This window comes from Vombatus ursinus, unplaced genomic scaffold (genome assembly GCF_900497805.2).
Source record: "Vombatus ursinus unplaced genomic scaffold, bare-nosed wombat genome assembly UNPS02014794.1, whole genome shotgun sequence".
Taxonomy (NCBI): domain Eukaryota; kingdom Metazoa; phylum Chordata; class Mammalia; order Diprotodontia; family Vombatidae; genus Vombatus; species Vombatus ursinus.
The window spans coordinates 22577468-22601948 of record NW_020954572.1 but is presented as its reverse complement, the minus strand read 5'-3'; the positions used below and the strand labels follow the sequence as shown (position 1 = coordinate 22601948).

The 24481-nt window shown below is 38.2% G+C and overlaps 1 protein-coding gene across 1 annotated transcript in view; it reads left to right on the top strand.

Moving 5' to 3' along the window:
- The first annotated feature begins 18802 nt into the window (after positions 1–18802).
- EIF2AK4 (eukaryotic translation initiation factor 2 alpha kinase 4) overlaps positions 18803–24481 on the top strand; it is a 105634-nt gene continuing 99955 nt past the window's right edge. The window contains exon 1 of the mRNA XM_027869863.1: positions 18803–18985. Coding sequence (XP_027725664.1) covers positions 18803–18985 — 183 coding nt within the window. The remainder of the gene's footprint in view (positions 18986–24481) is intronic.

Below are 24481 nucleotides of genomic sequence, written 5' to 3'. Positions count from 1 at the left end.
AGATGAGACAAGGGAGTCAGGGAGATCATCTCTGTACCCTATGATCCATAACCCTCTCCTGTCTCCCACAGTCAAACTTCTTTTGAAAAAAAAAAAAAGTCATCACTGATTCCTCACTTCTACACCACTTGTAAACTGGCTTCCCATCACCACTGGCTGAAACCATTCTAATTTTACAAATGATCTCTTAATTGCTAACTCCAGTCCTCAGTTCTCAGTCTTCATCCTTCTTAACCACTCTGCAGTATTTCACCTTGTTAACCACCTCCTTTTCTTAGCTACTCCTCCCTGGATATTCACAACACTACTCTCTTCACCTACTAGTCTGACCATCCTTTCTCAGTCTCCTTTGCTAGAACTTCATCCATGCCCTGTTCCCAATGTGTATAATATACCCTTATAAATATACCCTTAGGTCTCTGTCTTGGGCCCTCTTCTCTCTTTACATTTTGTTGTAGTGGTCTCATCGGTTCCCAGGAGTTTGGTTATCCTGTCTAAGCAGATGCCTATTAGATATATATTTCTAGCCCTTATCTCCTGAGCTCCAGTCCTTCATCAACAACTGCTTATAGAACATTTCCAATGGGATGTAGCATATGAATCTGAAACTCAGTATGTCCAAAACAAAATTTATTTTTACCCTAAACTCACCCTTCTTTCAAACGTTCCTCTGTTGAGGGCATTACCATCTTTCCAGTCAGCCAGGTTCATAAGCTTTGAGTCATTCTACCTAGACTTTGCTTTCCCTTATTCCCATATTCAATTAGTTTCCAAATCTTGTCAGTCCTACCACCACAACATTTCTCATATCCATTTCCTTTTCTCCAGTCATCATGGCCATCCAAATAGTTTAAACCCTTATCACCTTTTCGCTAGATTACTGCACCAGCCTCCTAACTGATGTGGGAAATGGGAGTATTTTTGGAATGGTATATAATCTTCATAGGTGAAAAATTTGAAGAACAGCACTCATTCAAGTATATAGGTTTTTGAAAAAATCTCATTTGTGAGACAAAACTTTAAAATCACATATGTGTACACATACACACCTACAGAAATATAACTATCATATACATTTAATATAGACAAAGGATGATTCATAAGTCTCTATCCAGTTTGACATAGGAAATTTGGTCACTTGATTCTATAAGTAAAAGTATTTCTTTACTTTGTCACAATTTTCATTATATTAATTGTATACCTGTAGAGTGACTTTTTTTGTGTGTGTATGCAAATCTTTAGTCACATAGCTATCCTTTTTCTATTATGATTGCCACCATCTTCATACTTCACGTCTTGATTCTTAAGTAGCAAAAGGGGATGAAGAAATAAAAATTCCCACAACAAATATGCAGAATCAAGCAAAACAAATTCCCTTATTGCATATACTCAAAAAATATTTGTCCCATTCTATACCCTGAATCCATCATTCTCAAGAGGTGAATAGCATGTTTCATCATTCATCCTCTGGAACCATAGATGGTCATTTCATTGCTCATAGTTCTTTTGGCTTTCAAATTTGTCTTTATGTTGCTATTATATAAATTTTTCTCCTGGTTCTGGTAACTTCATTCTTTATCAGTTCATAGAGGTCTTCAAAATTGTTTTTATAATATTGATACTGTAGTGTAAATTGTTCTGGTTCCATTCACTTCAGTCTGCATCAGCTCATACAAGTTTTTTCCCTATCTCTTTGAAATCATCTATTTTTTTATTAAAGTACAATGATATTCCATCACATTCATATACCACAATTTATTCAGCCAGTCACCAATTTATAGATATCTTATTCATTTCCAGTTCTTTGCCGCCACAAAAAGAGTTACTATAAATATTTTTGTACAAGGACTTTGTGTCTTTCTTCAATCTCTTTTGGGTATACGTCTAGCAGTGGCATAGAAGGGTTAAAGGGTATTCATCATTTAGTAATTTTCTGTATATAATTCCAAATTGCCTTGCAGGATGGTTGTACCTAGTCACAGATCCACCACGAATAGATCAATGTGCCTATGTCCCACAGCCCCTCCATTTATCATATTTCCTTCTTTCTCATCATTGATAATCTGATATGCATGCAATAGAATTGCTTTAATTTGCATTTCTTTAGTTGTTAGTGTTTTGGAGTATTTTTTCATATGCCTATATATAGCCTTAGTTTCTTCTCTTGACAACTGCTTGCTCATATTCTTAGACCATTTATCAATTGGGGAATGACTCTTATTATTATGAATTTTAATCATTTCTTTATATATATTGGAAATACAACATACCTAAATGAACAGTCAGAATTCCTATCAATTCAGTATTATGAAACATATTTCAGTTATTAAATATTTTCCTAAATTATGTGTATTAAGAATCTTAGCTGGAAATTATATGCAAATACTATTAAAAATTGTTTGCCTTTGTGTGCACATATAAATTGTGTCAGTGATACTTAATAAGTACTCCTTGTAGGCCAGGCCCTATACTAGATATTAGAAGGGGATTCTTGCACTCCAGAAGCCCAGAGGAAAAGCCAAATTAGGAGATAGGCCAATAGTTTTGTACCCAGTGCATTTGTTTTCCTTGTACCTGTCTAGTTAATGCCGAAGTCCTGTGCCTCTCTTTGTTATTAACGAAAGAATTAACAAAAAAGGTAGGTACTCTATGACTGAGATTAATGTAAGGTTAGTCTTAAGTTCTGAAGAAATTAGATTAATTCTGTTGTTGTTGTTATTTGGTCATTTCAGTAAATGTCCAACTCTTCATGATCCTATTTTGGGGTTTTCTTGGCAAAGATACTGGAGTGGTTTGCTTTCTCCAGCTCATTTTACGGATGAGGGACTGAGGCAAATAGGGTTAAGTGAATTTTCTATGGTCGAATAACTAGTAAGTGTCTGAATTTGAACTCAGGAAAATGAGTCTTTCTGATTCCAAGCCCAGTGCTTTATCCACTGTGCTGATTCTGTACCATTTTACCATTGATTCTATTCTGCAATTGATCCTATTCTGTATTACTGCCTTATTGTATATGATTGCTCAAGCCACATTTCCCTGTTTCTTTGCTTTTGAGCTAAGTTTAGAAGTTCAGTTTTCTGGTTAATCACTGTTCCATTCTTGCCTCAAGGAAACCTATTATTGTTGAGGGATGCTGGTAGATATTAGGGAGTCTGGTCTAGTGTCTTTATACCACCAAGCTATCCTTCAAGGATGTCTGGTTTGTTACCCAAAGTCTGATCCATTATCTCTAATCTTGCAGGTATACTCAAACAATGAACATTTCTTAGTCATAGGAGGGAAGGTGTAGGTTGTTGTTAGGCCCTCATTCCTAATTTCCAACCAGTTGTGTTCTCCTCACCCTTATGCTGCTGCCAGCCCCATAACAATTGCATTATTTTCCTCACATACTCAGTTCTGTGTTTTTCTTCTACATTTATAAAAAGAAGCTGCACCTCCTCCTCCAGGTCATTGTCCTCACTGAGGTAGCCATTTGATCCACTTTATTAACAGGTTTGTGCACTGCTAATAAACTGATAAAGCTCAGAATTCTGTGCCTCAGTTTACCTGTTTAAAATTTTATCAAGACAGTTTTAAATGGTTTGTGTTGCACCCCTTCACTTCTTTGTGTGTCCTGTTGCCCATATTTTAACTGCTTATAAAATGCTACCATTAATAAGGAATAAATGGGTAGAGGAAAGTAAAAAGGGAATATAAGGATTCTGAAGGCGAACAAAGGATATTGTTTGAAGGCATAATGATTAACTTAAGACTATAAACCTAATCAGAAGACAAGTAGTTTCTGGCTCACCACTAAATTTCAGGAAGATGAATAAATGAAATGTCTTTGCTTACAGTTCTAATCTCGAAGGTTATTTTTAGGCAAATTGAAATAGCTAACACATTTCACTTAAGCCCAACTCTCTTTCTCTCTCTTTTTTTTTGTGAGGCATTTGGGGTTAAGTGACTTGCCCAGAGTCAAACAGCTAGTGAGTGTTATGTGTCTGAGGCTGTATTTGAACTCAAGTCCTCCTGACTCCAGGGCCAGTGCTCTATCTACTGCACCACTTAGCTGCGCCGTATCCCAATTCTCTTTGTGTAATTAGGAGCACACTGACAGCATTTTTATTGTGCGCAAAATTTTTAATGGAATCTGACCATAAACTCCAGCTCAGTGTTAATTCATATATAACTTAGGAAAATATCTAATAACTGAAACAGATTTTAGTATTATTGAATTCTAGGTTTGATCAAACTTCTATCTATTCTTTAATCCAGACAGTTTTAAATATATTTAAATTTTTAATTCTTGGAAGCAAGAACTAGGACCTTTGAAGATGATGTGTTAGCATCTTCCATTCATCTGCACAAAGTGGGTACTTGATGACTATTATTAATCTATGATTATTATCATCATAATGGATTATAGAAGTAGAGCTGGAAGAAACCTCAGAGGCCATCTAATACAGCCCCCTCATTTTGTCATCACTTTCCTGACATTAAATTTTTTTACACTGATTTAATTTATCTAAGTCATAACATTCAAGCCACTGAGCCTGCTTTGTCCAAGCATATGGAGAAGGACGATGGGAGCAAAGCAAATTTTTAAATACCTAGAGGCTAATTCAAAAATAGACTGGTTTTCAGTAATGAAGAAGCTATAATTCAAGTCATAAGCTCTTTTATATAGTAAACATCACAGAATGTATAAAAACATCATAAAATGTATAAAAGTATCAATGAAATGGTACTTTCTTTGCTTGTCCTTTAAGGTAATTTCAGCAAAGATCTGTGCATTTTATCTTGGAAATATAGACAATGCTTCTGGTATTGTTTTACTCTTGTATCAGTTAAAATCAAGGTAGACTGAGGCACAGAGTTCCAAGCACAATCAATTTATTAGTAAAGCAGGAATTTATCAATAAATAGGGTTCCAGCTTCCCTAGCAAAGCTAAGACCCCAAAATGAGGGGGAGAGCTCTCTTTTATAGTTTTAGGGAGTACAGAAAATAGGAAGGCTAGCATCATAGATGAAAGAAAATAATATTGGATGTAAATTGAGAATGAAGACTAGCAACAACTTCCTCCCTCCCTCCTGTGACTAAGAAATGGTCATTGTTCAAGTCTGGCTACATCTGCCAGGACAGAGGTAGCAAACCAGACTTCTTTGGATAGCAAACCAGACATCCTTGAAGGATAGCTTGGTGGTTTAAAGATACTAGAGCAAACTCCCTTGTGTCCACTTGCATCCTTTAAGTGTAACAGATTTCCTTGACACAAGACTAGAACAGTGAATTAACAGGAGAACTGGATTTCTAAACTTAAGTCATTAGGGGCCAACTAAATTTCTGAATTAAGTTCAGAGGTGAAGAATCATGATTTGGGCAGATACAAGACAAAATCAATTAACTACAAATAGGATCAATTAAAGAAAAAAGGCACAAAATCAATATGATTATTTTACCACCTAGTAAATTTTTCTGTTTTTCTTGCATTCTACAGTAGTTTTCTGTCTTTATATAATATGTTTTTTATGACTTATATTTTAAATCTTTCACTAGCTAAATAAATTTAACTCTTTTAGATCATTTTATGATTAAAAGCAACTTATCTGCTTAGCTCTGTTTTCCTAATAAATAGATTTTATTGATATAATTTGTTTTTATATTACCTAGGTTTCCCCGTATATCCTTCCTATTCTCCCTTTCCAGAGAACTATTCTTTATAACAAAGAATTTTAAAAATAAAGAAAAAGAGAAGAAAAAATTCATTAAAATTGATCAATACACTATCAATTAATCAATGAAAATATTGACATAATAATAGACAATGTTCAGCACCCATGGATCCCACCCCTACCCTCATCCCCTTACCTCTTGATCAGGATGAGGTAACTTTGAATATCACATTTGAGGCCAAGCTTGTTGTTTATATTTTTGTAAGATTCTTTTTCAACATATTTTGTGGTGTTTTTCTTTCCAATGACATTATTATAGTCATTGTGTGTATTATTTTCCTGGTCCTACTTGCTTCACTTTAAATTAGTTCACGTAAGTTTTTCCATACTCCTTTGTATTAAGCACATTTGTTGTTTCTTACATAATAATAATATTCCATTACTACATTCTGTGTACCACAATTTGCATAGCACCAATGGGCATTTACTTTATTTCTAATTCTTTGTTACCCCCAAAAAAGTGCCACTATAAACATTTTGGTGCATATGGAGTCTTCCTTTTTGTAGTGACCTTCTTGAGACATTTGGTGAACTTTATTTTCAATATTTTTTTTCTTATTTGGCTAACAAAGTTCAACCAAAGCTATCTGAGTTTTCTCTACATTTCATTACCATCCATTATTGTAGACCTAAGTGTTCCCTTTATTTTTATGAGGTAAAGTAATAGGAGGGCTCTCCATTTTACAGTAATCAGTACTAATTTTCTAAATGTCAGACTTACTTAATAGATGTATCCCTATCTAAATCCAAACTGTATTGTGCTAGTTATTAGGTCCACCTAAGGTCCATTTCTGCTATGTAACTTTGGCTGGGTCCACATAGCTACTGAGCAACTCTCTGTCTCATCTCTTATCAATTTTCTAATGAATTTCCAACACCAGTTGCTCCAAAACTATTCCATTCCCCTCAAGACCCCACCCCATCCCCAAGTTACAGCAGATAACCTCATCTCCTACTTTACTAAAAAAGAAAAAAAAAGTCATTCAACATGAATTCCCTCAATTATCCTCCTTCATGCCCCAGAATCTCTCTTCACCCATCTTACCATTCCCTCATTTATCCTTTTTCTTATTTCAAAATTCTCCTATTCCTTCCAGTTTAGAAGAAGGGGTGGGCCTTCTAGCTAAACTAATACCTCCACCTGTGCCCTTGATCCCTTCCATACTACCTCAAGACCATGCTTCGTTAATCATCTATTTTCTTTCTTGCATCTTCACTATCTCACTCTTCACTACCTCCTATCCCCCTACCTTCCCCTACAAGTATGCTTAGGTATTCCTAGCCTTAAAATATCTATTTCAATGATACTATATCCTTTAACTATTATCTCTCTCCTGTATTTTACTCTGAAATGTTTAGGGAAAAAAATTTGCACTCTGATCTTTCCAGTTCCTTGAAATATGCCTTATATTCTCATCACTTTAATGAAACTCCTTTCTTGAAGGTCACCAATGATCATTGCCCAGTCCTCACATCCTCCTTGACCTCTGCAGTGTTTTGAAAGTGTCAATCATTCCATCCTTGATACTCAGTCTCCCTTTTACTTTTAAGATACAGAACTTTCTTGGCTGTCCTTATCACCTCCAGGCTCAAATATTAAATCCTTTGTTTGGCATTCAAAACCTTCATAACCTAACCCTTACATATATATTTCTAGTCTTCTTACACTTTACACCTCCCCACATAGTCTTTGGTCCATTGACACTGGCCTCCTTGCTTGTTCTCACCAAAGACACTCCATCTCCCAGTTCCATGCATTTTCACTGACTGTCCTCCATGCCTGGAATGCTCTCCTTTCTCATCTCTTCCTCCTGGCTTCCCTCAAGTCCCACCTAAAATCCTACTTTATTCAGGAAGCCTTTCCCAATCTCTCTTAATCCTCGTGTCTTCCCTCTGTTGATTATTTTCTATTTATCCTATATGTAGTTTATTTGTACATAGTTGTTTTCATGTTGTATCCTCCCTGTTAGATTGTGAGCTCCTCAAGGGCAGGAACTGTCTTTGACTTTTCTTTTATCCTCAGGACTTAGAATAGTACCTGGCACATAATAAGCACTTCATAATTATCTATTGATTATTTTATACTTCTATGACCACAATTTTATTGAGCATTTTCTGTCTTCAAACTCCTAAATGTAGGTGCTTTCTTAATACTTTCTTCTCAACTCTTTTTGTCCATACTTTCTCCCTTGGCAGTTTCATCCACTGAGCATCACAGAATTTTAGAGTTGGAATGGATCTCAGAAGCCATTTAGCCCAATCTATAACAACAATAATGCCTTTATAATATCCCTGACAAGAGGTCATAAAGTATTCTCTTGAAGACCTCCAGTGAGGGGAGCGCTCACTACCTATCAAAGCAGACCATTGCACTTCTAGACAGTTTCAATTGCTAAGAAGTTTTTTCTCACATGGAATCTATACCTACTACTTCAAAATTTCCAACGATTTCTTCTCATTCTGCCTTCTGGGGCCCAAAACAAGTCTGATGCCTTTTCCATATAACAACCCTTCAAATACTTAAAGACACTTATTACATACCCCTTAAGTCTCCTCTTCTCTACCTAACCATCCCCACTTCCTTCAATTGATCTTCCTATGACATGGTTTCTAGCTCCCTCAACATCCTGGTTGTCCTCTTCTAAAGGGATCCATTGCTCCAATTCATCAACGTCCTTCCTAAAATGGAGTGTATAGTGCTTGTTACAACACTCCATATTTGGTCTAACCAGGACAAAGTACAGAGGGTCTTCATTGTAGACACAATATCTCTAAATACAACCTGGCTTCTCATTAGCCTTTTTGAGTTGTGCACAGTCCACCCAAATCCCTTTTCTAAAAAATTAGACCAATATTGTTCCTTCTCTAGTCCAAGGTTTTCTATTCTCCATGATCCTTCAAATATCACTGATAGTGTCTCAGCAGTGACATTAATTCTCCTGGTACTCTGAGATATAGTTCATCTGTGCCTAGTGATTTGAATTATTGAGGGCAACTAGATGCCTTCTTAACATCTCTTCATTTACCTTTGGTTTCAACTAACCATTATCCATTTTTGTCCATCCTTTCAACTCCATTAAAATCATTCTCTTGGACAGAAAAAAAAATAGAGAAGGAGAGTTAAGTAGCTCTTCTTTCTCACCAGAATTTTATAATTATCTCATGGCTTCAACTATCATCTCTATAAAGAAATTTTATAAATCTATTATCTCTACTCCCAATTTCATATTCACATTACAAGCCCACATTTCTAGCAGCTTACTTAATGTCTCCCCCAATATATCTTGCTGATACTTCAAATTGAATGTGTACAAAACTGAATTTATTCCCTTTTCTCTCCATTCCAAACCTATTTCTCTTTCCATCTTTCTATTTCTAATAATGCTACCATGAGGCTTGGAATCTCAAACTTCAGAGTCATTTTTTACACTGTCTTCTTCCATAACTCACACTTCCCGTCATTTGCCAAGTCCTATCAATTCTGCCTCAGAATATTTTTTGAATTGACCCTCTTTTCCATCTTTGCTACCACCTTAGTTCAGACTCCCTTCATCTGAACTACAGTTTGCCTCCTCCCAATTGGTCTATTTCCTTTCCTCTAATCTCACTCCCTCTGGTCCATTTTACACATTTGATGGAAGATAAATTTTCTTAATGCACAACTTTGATCACATTATGACCCAGCTCAAAAGCCTTCAGTTGTTACCTATGACCTACTAAATAAACACCAAATCCCTAGGCTGATATTCAAAACCTTCCACATCCTGGCTCTGAACCACCATTCCAGCCTTTCTATCATATACTACTTTCAAGTACTCTATTCCTCACTTTTCTTCCTGCACCTGGAAAGCTCCTCTACCTATCTTACCTAGCCTTCAAGACCAGTTCAATGCTACATACTCAATGAAATCTTCCCTGATTTCCCAGATAGAAGTGATCTCTGCCTTCTATGAATTTTTATAGTCCTTTATTTGTACCTCTTAAATGTGCTTGTCTACATTCTACTTTATTGATTCCACTTTGTATTATAGTTATTTGTTCAGATTTCTTCCTCCACTAAAGTGCTGTTCTGCTGCCTGATGATAGTGTGTGGGTGACTATAGTTTTTAAAAACTATATCAGCATAGTATATGCTGTGGTAGATACTACCAAGCTGTAAGGACATTGAGTACAAACCCAACGTTAAAAGACCACCCTAGTTAAGCTTGTAAAGGCTCATCACCAAAAGTTAGCCACAAGGTAACGAATTTTTTCAACCATAGGAATTCATGAAGATTATCTACTACAGTTCACAGAGTTGTAATCTGCATCGGTAGAAGGAGTACCCATCCTGTTGAAGTCATGAATCCTTGAAGTATTGAAGTAAGTAATTCTTATATTCCCTACTAGACTGTAAATTATTTGAGGGGAAGTATTTTATTACCTTTATATGAGAGGCAGCATGAAGCAATGGATAGCACATAGGCTTGGAGTTGGAAAGACTTGAGTTTTAATCCCACCTCAGACACTAGCTGTGTGGCCCTGGTCAAGTCACTTAACTTTTTGTGCCTCAGTTTCCTCATCTGTCAAATGAAAGGTTTGGACTTGATAACCTCTAGATCTATGTCCTCTGTTCCTAACCCTAAATCTACGATCCTTTGATCTCCTTCATTGCTTACTCCACTATCTTGCTACCTAATAGGCACTCAAAGAACGTCAAATGAATGAATGAGCAAATGGATATGAGGCCAGGCTATATATAGATGACAGTAAAAGTTATAGCCAGACTACTTCTGCAGCAGGTGTTAATTATTCTTCTTTCCTTAAGCTGTCTGAGAGTTATTAAGTTTCTTTTTTGCAACATTTAGAATTTGGTTTTTCCAAGGTACACTGGTGGTTAGCACATGGATGTTACTTGAAATGATAATTACAGAATTTTCATCAACAGCACTAAATAAAAGGCTTTTTCTGTGCTGATGCAAGAGTAGAACTACTTTTAAAAGAGTTGAGCTCTTCTAAAAGCAAAGACCAGTATTATAGGAATAATTTGGACACTTTCCCATATTTATATATCATTCCTGTAATATTGACCTATTTTAGTGCACCAGCCTTTTTAAGTGATCATTCTAATCTGAGAAATTAATTCTTAAATAACAAGTTAATCAATGAAAATGTTTAAATGACTAAAAATTCTTTTAAAAATATACATAGATATATAGCTTTAGAATAGAAGTAATTAATTTATTCACTCAACCCAATTTATTCATTCAACAAAAAATTGGGTATTAAAATGGAGACCCAAAAAAGACTCAACAGGCTGGAATACTGGACTAAAGCTAACAAGATGAAATTTAATGTGATAAATACTCTTGGGCTAAAAAAAATCAACTGTACAAGTACAAGATGGCAGGGATGAGGCTAGGAAGCAGTTCATGAGAAAAAAACAACCTGGAGATTTGGGTGGGCTATAAAATCAATGAGTCAGCATATTGAGCTAATATGATCTGAGGCTGCATTAATAGAAGCAGAGTGTCCAGATAGAGGGAGATGATCACACCACATATCAACCTAATCAGAACACATCTGGAAGATTGTATTTTATTTGGGCAGTCACATTTTAGAAGGAACACTGACAAGTTGAGGTATGTCCAGAAAGAAACCAAGAAAATGAGAATTCAATTGATGAAACCAAAGATATTTAGCCTGGAGATGAAAAGATTTTTTTCATCAATTGATTCTACCTGGGCCAAGCAGAAGTCTAATTCATATTCACCCAAATGACTGCCTTCTTTTTTTCTTTTTTCTTTTTTCAAAGTGTCATGGGGAAGAGAGATTCAAATTGCTCTGTTTGGCTCAAGAAGACAGGAGTAGGATCAATGGTTAAAAGTTACAAGGTATGGGGCAGCTAGGTGGTGCAGTAGATAGAGCTCCAGCCTTGGAGTCAGGAGGACCTGAATTCAAATCTGGCCTCAGACACATAACACTTACTAACTGTGTGACTCTCGGCAAGTCACTTAACCCCGATTGCCTCACCAAAAGAATAAAAAGTTATAAGGTGGCAAATTTTGGCTCAACAAAAGGAAAATTTTCCCAAAAATGACAGCATTGGAACATTCTGCCTGAGAGCCGGGCAGGTATAGGGTGGAGGTGAGGGATGGGGAAGATAAGGTGGGAAATGAGTTCCCTGGAGGTACATAAGTATAAGTTGAAGGACTACTTGTTGGGAATATTGTAGTTAGGTTGATGGCTCGAGTAAGGATTGGACTAACTTCTGAAGTCTCATCTAATTCTAAGGTTCTTAATCTATGAAATACTTGTTAAATTTCCTTTATCTGATCAAATATTTAATTTTTCCATCTCTATGCTTCACTTTCTCTAAACCTTTTTGCCCTTACTTTAATCTCCAATTCCTCCATCTTTCAGTATTATCCCAGGCTGTAAGCCCTACTATGACTACACTATCTTCTCTTTCCAATCTTAACTCCTTGTTGAATCAATTTAACTTCATGCTGGTTACTTCTCTCAAATCTTCTGCTCCCTTTACCTATCGCTGATCACACGTTACTAAACCCCATAACTGCATTACTGCTAAGGGCTTTGCCTCATACTTCACAAGAAAAAAATTGAAACTGCTTTCTCCAAAGTTACCAATGATGAGTCTCAATTGGTAAATCTAATAGCCTCTACTTATTCCTCCTCTTTCTTGACCTTTCTGCAGTATTTGACACCACTGATGACTTTTTCCTGTATACTCTCTCATCTCTAGGTTTTTATGATACTGCTCTCACTTGATTCTCTAACTACTTGTTTTGACTGCTCCTCAGCCTCTTTTTCTGGATCTTCATCTATGTCACACCTAGTAACAGGGGCTTGTCCTGAGACCTTTTCTCTTTCACTCTATACTTCTTCACCTGGTAATCAATCTCATTGGCTCTTCCAAGTTCAATTATCATTTCTATGTAGATGGTTCTAATATCTATATATCTAGACCTCATCTTTCTCCTTTCACATAGCACATTTTTCAGGTGAACATTTCAAACTAGATGTCCCATAGGCATCTCAAACTAAAAATTCAAAATAGAACTTTACCCTCTTCTGAATTTCCCTATCGCTATTGAAGGTACTACAATCCTTCCAAATCATCCAAGGTCATAATCTTGGCATCATCCTTGATTCCTCAATCTTGCTCATCCTACATATGCAGTAGGTTGCCAAATCTTATAATTACTTTCTGCACATCTCCTGCGTGGGTCTCCTCTCCATTCATACAGCCACCACCATAATTTAGGTCCTCACCACCTCTTTCCTGGACAATTATAATAGTTTTCTAGTTGGTTTCACTGCCTCTGTCTCCATTCCAATCCATTCTCCACATAACTGCCAAAGTGATTTTCTAAAAACATTGGTCTGACCATGTCATACCTCTACTCTCTAAACTTTAGTGAATCCCTATTACATCTAGGGTCAAATATAAAGTACATTGTTTGGCATTTAAAGGTCTTTGCAACCTGACAGTCTGGGAATTTTCTACCTTTCTAATCTTCTTGTATTTTGCTCCCCTCCACAAACTTTACAATCCACTCATACTTGCCAAATTGTTTTTCCTCATATGCAATACTCCATGTTTCCTCTTCATGTATTTGCATTGGCTATTCCACATACCTGAAATGATTTTCTCTCTCTCTCTCTCTCCCTCTCTCGTCTTTTTAAAAATTCAGCTAACATGTCATCTTCTCCAAAAGACCTGTCCTGAACCTCACCGTCTCCCCAGCTGCTTAGTGCTATCCCTCTTCTCATCTACTCTGTATTATCTTTTATGTTCTGGTGATTTCATCAGCTCCAAAGGATTCAGCAATCCTATCTATGCTGATGAATCTCAGATCTACTTATCTAATCAGAGTCTCTCCTAATCTCCAGATTCACATCTCCAACTGCCTACTAGACAACTCAAACTGGATGTCCTATTGATATCTTAAACTCTACATGTCCAAAATTGGACTCAGTACTTTTCCCTGAGCCATCCCATCTTTCTACCTTTACTATTACTGTAAAAGAGACCACCATGCTCCCACTCACCCAGGCTCCCACCTACATATCATCCTCTACTTCTCATTCTCTCTAGATCCATGTATCCAGTCTGTTGCCAAGCCCTATAGAGTTTATCTTCACAATAGCTCTCATATTTACCCCTTCTCTCCTCTGACACTGCCACTATCCTACAGCAAGACCTTACTGGTTTTGCTGGACTGGACTATTACAATAATGTTCTGGATGGTCCCTCTGCCACAAGTCCCTCGCCATTTTAGTTCTTCCTCTACCTAGCTGTCAAATTGATCTTTCTGATTCACAAATTGATCTTTCTTATTCAATAAACTCCAGTGGCTCCTTATTACCTCCTCAATCAAATATAAAATTCTCTGTCTGGTGTTCAAAGTTCCTCATAAACTGGACCTCTTCTATTTTCCCAATCTCCTCCCCACCCCCCACAACTTCCTTGTTATTCCTGATACTCCATTTCCCAATCCTATGCATTTTCACTGGCTATCATTCATTCCTGGAATGCTTTCCCTCTTCATTTCCACCTCCAGGATTTCCTTGCTTCCTTGAAGTCTCAGCTAAAATCCCACTTTCTACAAGAAGCCTTTTCTAATCCCCCTTAATGCTAGTGCCTTCCTTCTGTTGATTATCTCCAGTCTATCCTGTATATGTCCTGTTTGTACATAGCTGTTTGCATGTCACCTCCCCCCAGTAGTCTGTGAGCTTCTTGAAAGCCAAGACCATGTTTTATATTTCTTTGTATCCTCAGTGCCTGTCACATAGTAGGTGCTTAATAAATGTTGATTTATTGGTTAAAAACCTACCCTGGTCCTTAAGACAAATAAGGGGAATACAAATGTTTTTGAGATTTGTTGAGGAAAAGATTGCTTCCAGCTAGGGGATCAAAGAAGCTTCACAGAATAGTTAGAATTTGAGTTGGGCCTTATAGAATAAACAGGCTGTCAACAAGCAAAAATGAGGTAGGAGGGTATTCTGGGCCAGACCTAACTGGTGGTTATGGTTCAGGTGGTTCAGGTTTGGGATTAGAATAAAATGAGAAATACATAGACAATTGAACATTTTTGTTTTGTTTTACAATTTATAAATTTTTTAAATATTCTTTTATTTTTAAATTGTGTTCCAAATTCTCTTCCTCCCTTCCACTCCTTCCCATACCCACTGAGAAGACAAGCAATATAATATTAATTATACATGTGAAATCATACCAAACATATTTCCAGATTTTTATGGAAAAATATTTTAGCCATATTTTTTTAAAAAGCAAGGAAAATAAAGTGAGAAAATTATTCTTCAATTTCTATTTAGTTTATCAGTTCTCTCCCTGGAGGTGGACAGCATTTTTTCATCATGAGTCCTTTGGAATTGTCTTGGATCATTGTATTGATCAGAGTAACCAAATTTTTCACAGTTGTTTATCATTGCAACATTGCTGTTACTGTGCACAATGACTTCCTGGTTCTTCTCACTTCATTTTGCATCAATTCATATAGTTCTTGCCAAGTTTTTCTGAAACCACTCCCTTTATCATTTCCTATAGCACAACAGGACTCCATCACAATCATTTGCTACAACTTATTTGGCCATTCCCCAGTTGATGAGAATCCCCCATTCCAATTCTTTGCCACCACAAAAAGAGGTAATGTAAATATTTTTGTACACATAACTCCTTTTTCCTTTTTCTTAGATCTTTCTGGGATACAGATCTGGTAGTGGTATTACTGGGTCAAAGGATATGCACAATTTTATAACCCTTTGGGAATAGCTCCAAATTGTTCTCCAGAATGATTGGACCAGTTCACAATAGTTTATTTGAATACCTATTTTCCCTCATCCCTTCCAGCACTGGTCATTTCTGATAAATGTGAGGTGGTACCCCAGAGTTGTTTTAATTTGCATTTTTCTAATCAATAGTAATGTAGAGCATTTTTCATATGACAATAGATAGCTTTAACTTCTTCTGAAAACTGCCTATTTATATCTTTTGATCATTTATCAATTGGGGAATAGTTTTTTTTTAATAAATTTGACTCAGTTCTATACTCAGTACATATTTGAGAAATGAGACCTTTATCAGAGAAACCTGTTAAAGTTTTTAATATTATTTCACTGTCTATGGTACCTTTTAGCATAATATAGTTTCCTTGATTGTCCCTTTTAATTAGATCTATTTTTACTTTTGCTTTGTCTGAGATTATACTTCAGCTGAAGCATATTAGATTCTGCTCCAGACCTTTATTTTAACTCTGCATGTATCTTCCTATTTTAAGTGTTTCTTGTAAGCAACACATTGTTGGATTCTGGTTTCTAATTCATTCTGCTATGTGTTTCCATTTTATGGGTAAGATCATTACATTCACATTCACAGTTTTCAATGATTTGAGCCTTAGTGCCCTGGACTAATAAAGTCTCTAAGATGATTTCTTTACCTTTTTAGGGAGAAACTAGCTTAATCTATATCAGGTGGATGTCACTCCTACCACAGAGGATATTCTAAGGATAGGGAACAATGTAAGTAAACGTCTGAAGCATATGGAGCCTCTTCACAGGACATCAAATAGTCCTTTTGTCTGAGATGAGAAGTACATGTTAGGGAATCATGTGAGCTAGGGCTAGTATAATAATTTGGCACCAAATAATGGAAGATTCTTAATAAAAAACTAAGGAGGGGCAGCTGGGTGGTGAAGTGGATGGAGCACTGGCCCTGGAGTCAGGAGGACCTGAAGTTCAAATCTGGCCTCAGACACTTGGTACTTCCTAGCTGTGTGAACTTGGGCAAATCACTTAACCCCATTGCCTAACGAAAACAAAACAAACAAAAAAAACCTAAGGAATATGATCTTTATTTGTTAGTGACAAGACCTACATTAGACTCCTAATTCTGCTATGTCTTAGCTGTGTGTCTTTGGGCAAGTCACAGAGTTACTGTACTTAGGCTCAAATTCTGGCTCTTCTTTGTTATCTACATGACTTTGGACAAGTCACTTTACTTCTTTGCACCACAGTTTCCTCATTTATAAGATCTTCTAGTTCTACATCTTCAATCTCTCTATACCTCAGCTTCTTCATCTATATAATTTACATTATTAAGATAACAATACTTGCAATGAACCAGAACTCATCATTGTGACAATGTATGGAAAGAATTTTAAATACAAAGCACTTATAAATTTGACCTATTATCATTACATAATCCTTCTATAAAAGATTCTCATAAGACAAAGGAGCCAGTCACATATTTTCACTTCTCTTGGCCCTTATGCTCCCACCCAGCACACTGAGACTGACTCTCTACTTATAAGCCACACCATTCACAGTAATACAAAAGAAAGTATTCCTGAAAGGAGAGAACCAAACAGCAACATTGAATTCCAAAGAATCCAAATATGAGGGCTTCTTTGACAGAGCCTCCCCATCTCACAAGTGCTTTTTTTTTTTTTTTTGCCATCTCTCTACCTGTTGCAGGGGATTTGAGGGGTATTGGAGAAAGCTGCAGAGGAGGGAATCATCTCTCTATCCTTCTTCCTGTTTTTTGCATTGTTTTCCCAAACTAACCATTCTACCTTCCCAAGTAAGATGAGGAAAAGCCTCCAGGATCCTTTGCATTCTCTGATTTTCAGTGACTTTCTCTTTCCTGCAATATTAGGGGCCCAAACCTAACTTGTGCACTCTCTGTACCACCATTCACCCTTCTTTAACTTTTCTATTTTCATGTCCCATCTTTGGCCTTCATTAGCTACCATCCCCTTATATTTTTGCCATTCTGCTAACACATCTTTTCAAGCTTCTAACATTCTCCTAAATGAACAGCAGGGGAGGGCATTTCAAAGGAAGGTCATACGATCAGAGATTTATGCCTGGAAGGGACCTAAGAGGTCATCTAGTCCGGTCCCCCTAATTTTATATATAAGGAAACAGAAGACTGGAGAGGTTAAGTAATGTTCCCAAGTCATATAAGGTGTAAATGGAAGAACTAGGGCTTCAACCCAGGTCCTCTGACTCCAAGATAATAACATAATGATAAGGGTCAAAGTGGGCTGTTGGGAAGGAAAGTTCTTGCACTGGAGCAGGTTCACTAAAGCCAAGATCTATTGGACCAGACTTGTAGGGTTTGGGATGAAAAGTGGATAACTAAGCAATAATTCTATAGCAAAGTAACTGAAGTAATGGTAGCAAATAAGATGGAAAAAAGAAATGTCAAGAATACTTACACAGGTGGCAGCTAGGTAGCATGGTGGATAGAGCTCAGGCCTTGGAGTTAGGATGACCTGAGTTCAAATCCAACCTCAGACACTTGACACTTAACTAGCTGTGTGACCCTGGGCAAGTCACTTAACCCTGATTGCCTCACCCCCCCCAAAAAAAGAATACTTACACAGAATAAAGCATAATAGAATTATTTAAAATTGGTGGACAGAATTAACAGACACATGATACTGATGTGTGCCATCCAAGCTGATATACAGTGGGAAAACTGAGTAAAATACACCGTTCCTCTTATGAGTCAAGAGCTAAGTATAAACCTCGACAGGCCCTGCGCACCTCCCTCCAAGGTGCTGTGCGAGAGCAGCTCTACTCCTCCGGTTCCAGCGACTGCTAAGGGGCAGGCCCGGCCTCGCAGAGATGAGCAGGACTCAGCAGAGCAGAAAGCGCACGGCGGAAAGATCCGAGGGCTCGGCACAACCTGTCCGTGGCTCAGTTTCCTCTTCCACAAAACTAGGATAAACTAGCTCGCCTTTGAAGTTCTAAATGTACGTCCCGTGATCTTCAGCCTGAGTCGCGGAGGGAAGTCCTTGCACCGGGCAGGAACAGCCTCTGGAGCCGGGCTTCCCAGGGGCCCCGCCGGGTAACCCCGGGAGTTGAGTAGCGGCCCCCTCCGGCCACCAGAGGGCAGCGCAGCGTCCCGGAGGGCCCGGCCCTGCCCCTCCCCCCTCCCTTCTTCTGTCCCCTCCCCCTCTCCCTACTCGTCCTCGTCCTCCGCGGGGCGGCCCGGATCAGCCTTCCCGCCAGTCCACGCCGCCGCCGCCGCCTGGCTCCCGGTGCGGCCAAGGCCATGGCTGGGGGCGCCCGCGCCCGGCAGCCTCGGGATCCCGGCGAGCAGGCTCGGCGCGGAGCGGGGGACGGCGCCGCGGAGCAGCCCGAGAGCTACCCGCAGCGCCAGGACCACGAGCTGCAGGCGCTGGAGGCCATCTACGGCGGCGACTTCCAGGACCTGCGGCGACAGCGGCCCGGACAGGTAGGAAGGTGCGGGGAGCGCCCGCACCCTGGCCCGGCCTCGCCTCGGTTCTCCTCCGCCTGCCCTGGGCCTGGCCCTCACCCCTCTCGGACGCTCTAGCCCTGGTGCTTTATCCGCCGGCCCCCTCACCCCACATTCCTGCATTGCCTCTCTTAGCCCCGCCCCGCCAGCGCAGCCGCTGCCCCGGGACCGTGACAACTCTATGCCCATCCGTTATCCTTGCCAAGGTCTAAGCCAGGGTTCTTCACCTGGAGTCCGTGAACTTGGGGTTTTACTTTAAAAAAAAATCTTGATAACTGCATTTCAGTATAACTGGTGCCCTTCGTAATCCTACGTATTTCATTTTATATGCATTTACAAGTATTCTGAAAAGGGCCTATAGGTTTCACCAAACTGCCGAAGGGGTCCATGACACAAAAATGTTAAGAACCCCTGGGATCAGCTCTTTATGTGCACCCTTAACTGTCCCATGACTTTTTACTGATATCCTTAATTTTTCTGCCACCCTCATCCTTTATTCCTCCCCCCCCCCCCCCCCCCATGCACACATAGAGATATACATTGGTACTTCTCCTTTTCCGTGACATTCTCTGAACCCTTTTGGGTGGGCTTAACAGCACACTCGTACTGCATCTCCTCTAACTTTGCTTTTCTTCTCTCATCACTTTTTTCCTGACACATGCCCAACCCTTAGTGGACAGTAATCCTCTTCAACAAATATTTATTGGGTGCCTAAGCACTGCAAGAATTCTAAAATGATCACAAACAGTTTGGGGCTGGCAGAGAATAACATGTTTAAAAATTCATTAATATGAAGCAGAGGTTGATAGGAAAGTTATAAAGTACTTTTGAAAGTTCAAAGCAAGGAGAAATGACTTCAGACTGGAGAGATAAGGGTATAGTGGGAAAGATTGTATCTGAATTGGCTTTAAAGGATGAGTAGGTTTTCAAATGAAAGAAATGGTAGGGGAAAAGAATTCTAGAAATGAAGAACTACATAATGCATGAGCAATAGGAGGAGGCATTTGAGCCTGGGCCACATTAGAGACTGAGAAAACTAGTGTGTTTGGAGGGTGTAGTCTGTTAAGTGAGATAAGGCTGGAAACGTTGGTTAGACCCAGTTTGTAGAGGACCTTGAATGGCCAGCTACAGAGTTTGGCTATCATTTGGTAAGAGGGAGCCCCAGAAGGTGTTTGAGCTGAGGAGTTATATGGTTACACCAGACATGAGGATAGGGCAATGAAGTGTAGGATAGATTGACAGGGGAATACCAATTAAGTTATTAACAGTAGTCTAGGAAAGATGTAATTAGGTCTGAATTAGCAGGCGCACAGCAGTGAGAATGGGGAGATGGTTGCTAGAAAGATTTTGAAGATAGAATTGAAAAGACTTAGTGATTGAAGCAGTGGGAGTGAAGGAATCAAAAATAAGTCAAATATTTTCAGAATGAGTGACTGGCAGAATAGGTATGCCATTAACCTATATAGAGAAATAAGCAGCCAGTTGTTGAGGAAGGATGATGAATTTGGTATATGGAATGTGTTCAATTTTAAGTGCCTGTGTGATACTTCCATGGAACTAACTAGCAGGAAGGTGGAAATGTAGGGCTGGAACTCTAAGAGAGAGAGGAATTGGGGTTGGACATTTATAAATCAAGTACATAGAAATGATGGTTGAAACCTTGAGTGTGGACGAGATTGCTTTGGGAGATAGCACAGAGAACAAATAAAAGAAAGATAAAGATTGAAAACCCTTCTTCCCCTCCCAATGCCACAAGGTTCTAAGTACAGATTTCCCAGGGCAGAATTAAATTAGGGCACAGGGAAAAGAGATATTTGTCCAAAAAGTAAGTAGCGATACTCTCAAACATCCTATCTTCATGCGCAACCTACTCTTTCATTTCTTATTAGAATGTTCCTAATTCTGCAAATCATATATCCCACATTCTTCTATTTCATCAATCCTCACTGTATTTCCCTATTTAGAAATCCCGCCCTCCTTCCTTCTGCCAGTATAATTTTGCCCACTAGAGTGTCGACTCCCTCCAATGCATCTAAAAGTCTCTCATGCTGTACAGAATATCTGGAATGGACTTTACCCTGTCCCTACCCCATTTTCCTTCTGTTATAGGCCTTTACTTTCTTTTAGGGCCCAACTTAGGTGCTTGATAAATGTTTGTTGAATGTTGTGGAATTGAAAGCTTCATGTGCAGCTGGGTTTTGAGAACTAGTCTTTCTTCAGGCAGCTAGGTGGCAGAGTGGATAGTGTCATGCCTGGAGTCAGGAAGACTTATCTTCCCGAGTTCAAATCAGGCCTCGGACATTTACTAGCTGTGTGACCCTGGGTAAGTCACTTAACCCTGGTTGCCTCAGTTTCCTCATTTGTGAAATGAGCTTGAGAAGGAAATGACAAACCACTCCAGCATCTTTGCCAAGAAAACCTCAAATGGGGCCATGAAGAGTCAGACACAACTGAAACAACTCAACAACAAACTCCTTTCTGCCTGTAATAGTTGCCTCCCATATTTTATATCCACCCTCTTTCCATATTGTACCAGTTGCTACTTTGTCCCCCTAGGTTGTCTCTGCTACTTAATTTATTTTTATTATCCTATATTTCAAGGGTCTTTGAGTTCATCTATGGGAATATTTTCTTTACTAATGGAGGTTACAAGGTCTCTATGCCTCAGTTCTTCATGAGTCATAGTGACTGAAAAAATTCATCATCTCACATCCAACCTTCTTGTGCTATACTACTGGTACTTTGCTAGGTTAGTCCACAGACAACCCACACAAGCACATACATACACACATACACACACATATATATATGTGTGTGTGTTTATATATGTAAGCATGTGCGTGTATATACATATACATGTATGTATATATGTGTGTGCATATATATACATATATACACACATATATATACACACACACATATATATATATTCAATCTCTGAGCCTATACTTGAAGATTTTCCAGGTTGGCAGAACCTGCTGCTACAGCTGATACAGTGCTGGAGAATCTATAAGCATCAGCTTAAGACTTTAGTAAAGGTTATTCATAATGACTTGCTCATAATGGAGACTTATCTGTGTGCTCCAGAGAACATTACTTTTTGGAATTCTGTTTTAAATGATGTCTTCCTTTTTCCTCACAAGTATGCAAAGACATATGTGAGGCAACTACTACAGGTAGAAAGGAGTTTGTTGTTGAGTTGTTTCAGTTGTGTCCAACTCTTCATGGCCCCATTTGGGGTTTTCTTGGCAAAGATACTGGAGTTCTTTCTCTGTTACTGCCAGCTTTCTTACCCCCAAAAAATCTAACACGAATGTACTATCATGTTTCTGAGTATTATAAAATAACTTCCTCTCTTCTACAGTTTATATCATTCAGCCTCATCCGACACATCTACTCAGCAAGGTTTTAATGAAGTAATAATTCTTTTGGAACTCTCTATAAAAGGAATACATTCTACTCCACTCCACCCCCGTCTGTTCTTTCATACTGAAATACTGGAAATGCAAATCTTTACTCCTCACAGTCATAATACAGTAACATTTTAACTGTCTGGAACTCAGTTATTTGGCACCCTCAGTTATATGAAATTTAGCTCAGTATCAGGACATAAGCATAAAAGTCTCAGAGCAAGAAAATTGATTTCACAAAGTCCACAGTCAAATTCATGCATTTCACTCATAGTAAAAACCCTTTAGGGGGCAGCTAGGTGGCACAGTGGGTAGAGCGCTGGCCCTGGAGTCAGGAGGACCTGAGTTCAAATATGGCCTCAGACACTTGACACTTACTAGATGTGTGACCTTGGGCAAGTTACTTAACCCTGGTTGCTAAAAAACAAAACCCTGTAGGATGTCACTCAGAACTTAGTTACTGTATTTCTTTCATAGTTCTAAAAATTTATGAGGTTTTCATGCCCAAAGCACATAAGAAGCAGCAAATCAAAAGATTGGAGAGAGAGACAACTAAAAACAGGGACATACACAAAAATCAGTAAACCCTTATTTTTAAAAAAAGGGGGGAGGCTTAATGAAAGCAAAAAGCAAAAGTTTGATAGCAATAAGGAGAAAAGAGAAAGGATTGCTTAAAATCCAGTCAACTCAAAAATACATAGTTGTTGGGTACTATTATGCATAGGACCAAACTCAGGTTTGTTACTGAAATACAGCACAGTATGGTAATACGGTAATATTCATAATTATGACCCTGACTCATTAGACAAGATAGAAGCATGTTCATGAACGCTTTAAGAAGATAGGGAAGTTTGTAATGCATTTTCACACTTTAACATAAAAAAAACCCATTTTGATGTTTAAAGAACTTGAGCCCTCAACTGTCAGAAAATTTGGCTATCTAAGATTAATTCTGGTAGGCTTCTGGATAGTGGTCATGGTCTGATAACAAAATGAATATTTCTCCTATGTTATCATATTAGTGTTTTCTGAATACACTGTAATTTTTGAAGGTTTCTAATTTCAGAAAGTCATGCTGCTTTGGATGTTAAATCCCTAAAATGTAGCAGTTGTTTTGGTTCTATGGTAAAACTAGATTCTATCTAGGATTAGAGATGTTAAATCTTCAAAATTGTTAAATGGTAGAGGAGGGGGAAATGACTCCATTTCACCCCTTTATTAGATGAAAAATTATTGGGAAAATATTGACTTATTCTTCAGTACCCATTTATACCTCTAAAGTCATGGTGTCAGTTTAGGAACTAAAAAATGTATTATAAGGGGCAGGTGGGTGGCACAGTGGATAGAGTACTGGCCCTGAAGTCAGGAGGACCTGAGTTCAAATCTGCCCTCAGACCAAACACTTGACACTTACTAGCTGTGTGACCCTGGGCAAGTCACTTAACCCTAATTGCCTAAAAAAAAAGTATTATATGTAACAATTTGCTCACACAATATTTCTTTGATACACCAATAGTTTGGTGATTCAATTGATAAAAACACTCCCTCTAATCCCTGCAGATCACATCTCATTTACATCTTATTCTATAGAACTTTTATTCAAGTTCCATAAAGCCTTCATACAGAGTCCAATATGTTGTGAGCTTCCTATCACCAGACATATGGATACCAGAGGAGTACGAAGACTATACATTAGTTATCTTTTGATCTTGTTATATGATTGGTATATTTCCTTTTTCATTAATACATTTCTATCTTCAATTTCAAGTGCAATCCTTCCTTTAGTAATATATTGCAGCCTATTCATACTCACTTTGGGATCTCTACTGCTCTTTAAGTGACCTTCAATTTTAGTTGTTTATAGATGATAATATTCCATAAGAATATTGATATTGAATAGCATGAAACAGTAGAGAATAAAATAGGCTTACAGGAACCTTAGCAAGAAACTGAACTAAGCCATATCATCCTAAGGGTATTTAAAAATTAAAACTGGAAGAACCTAAACAGACAAAAAGTGGAAAAGATCTGTGAAAGTTCTCTAACAAGCTACTTCTCTATCAGT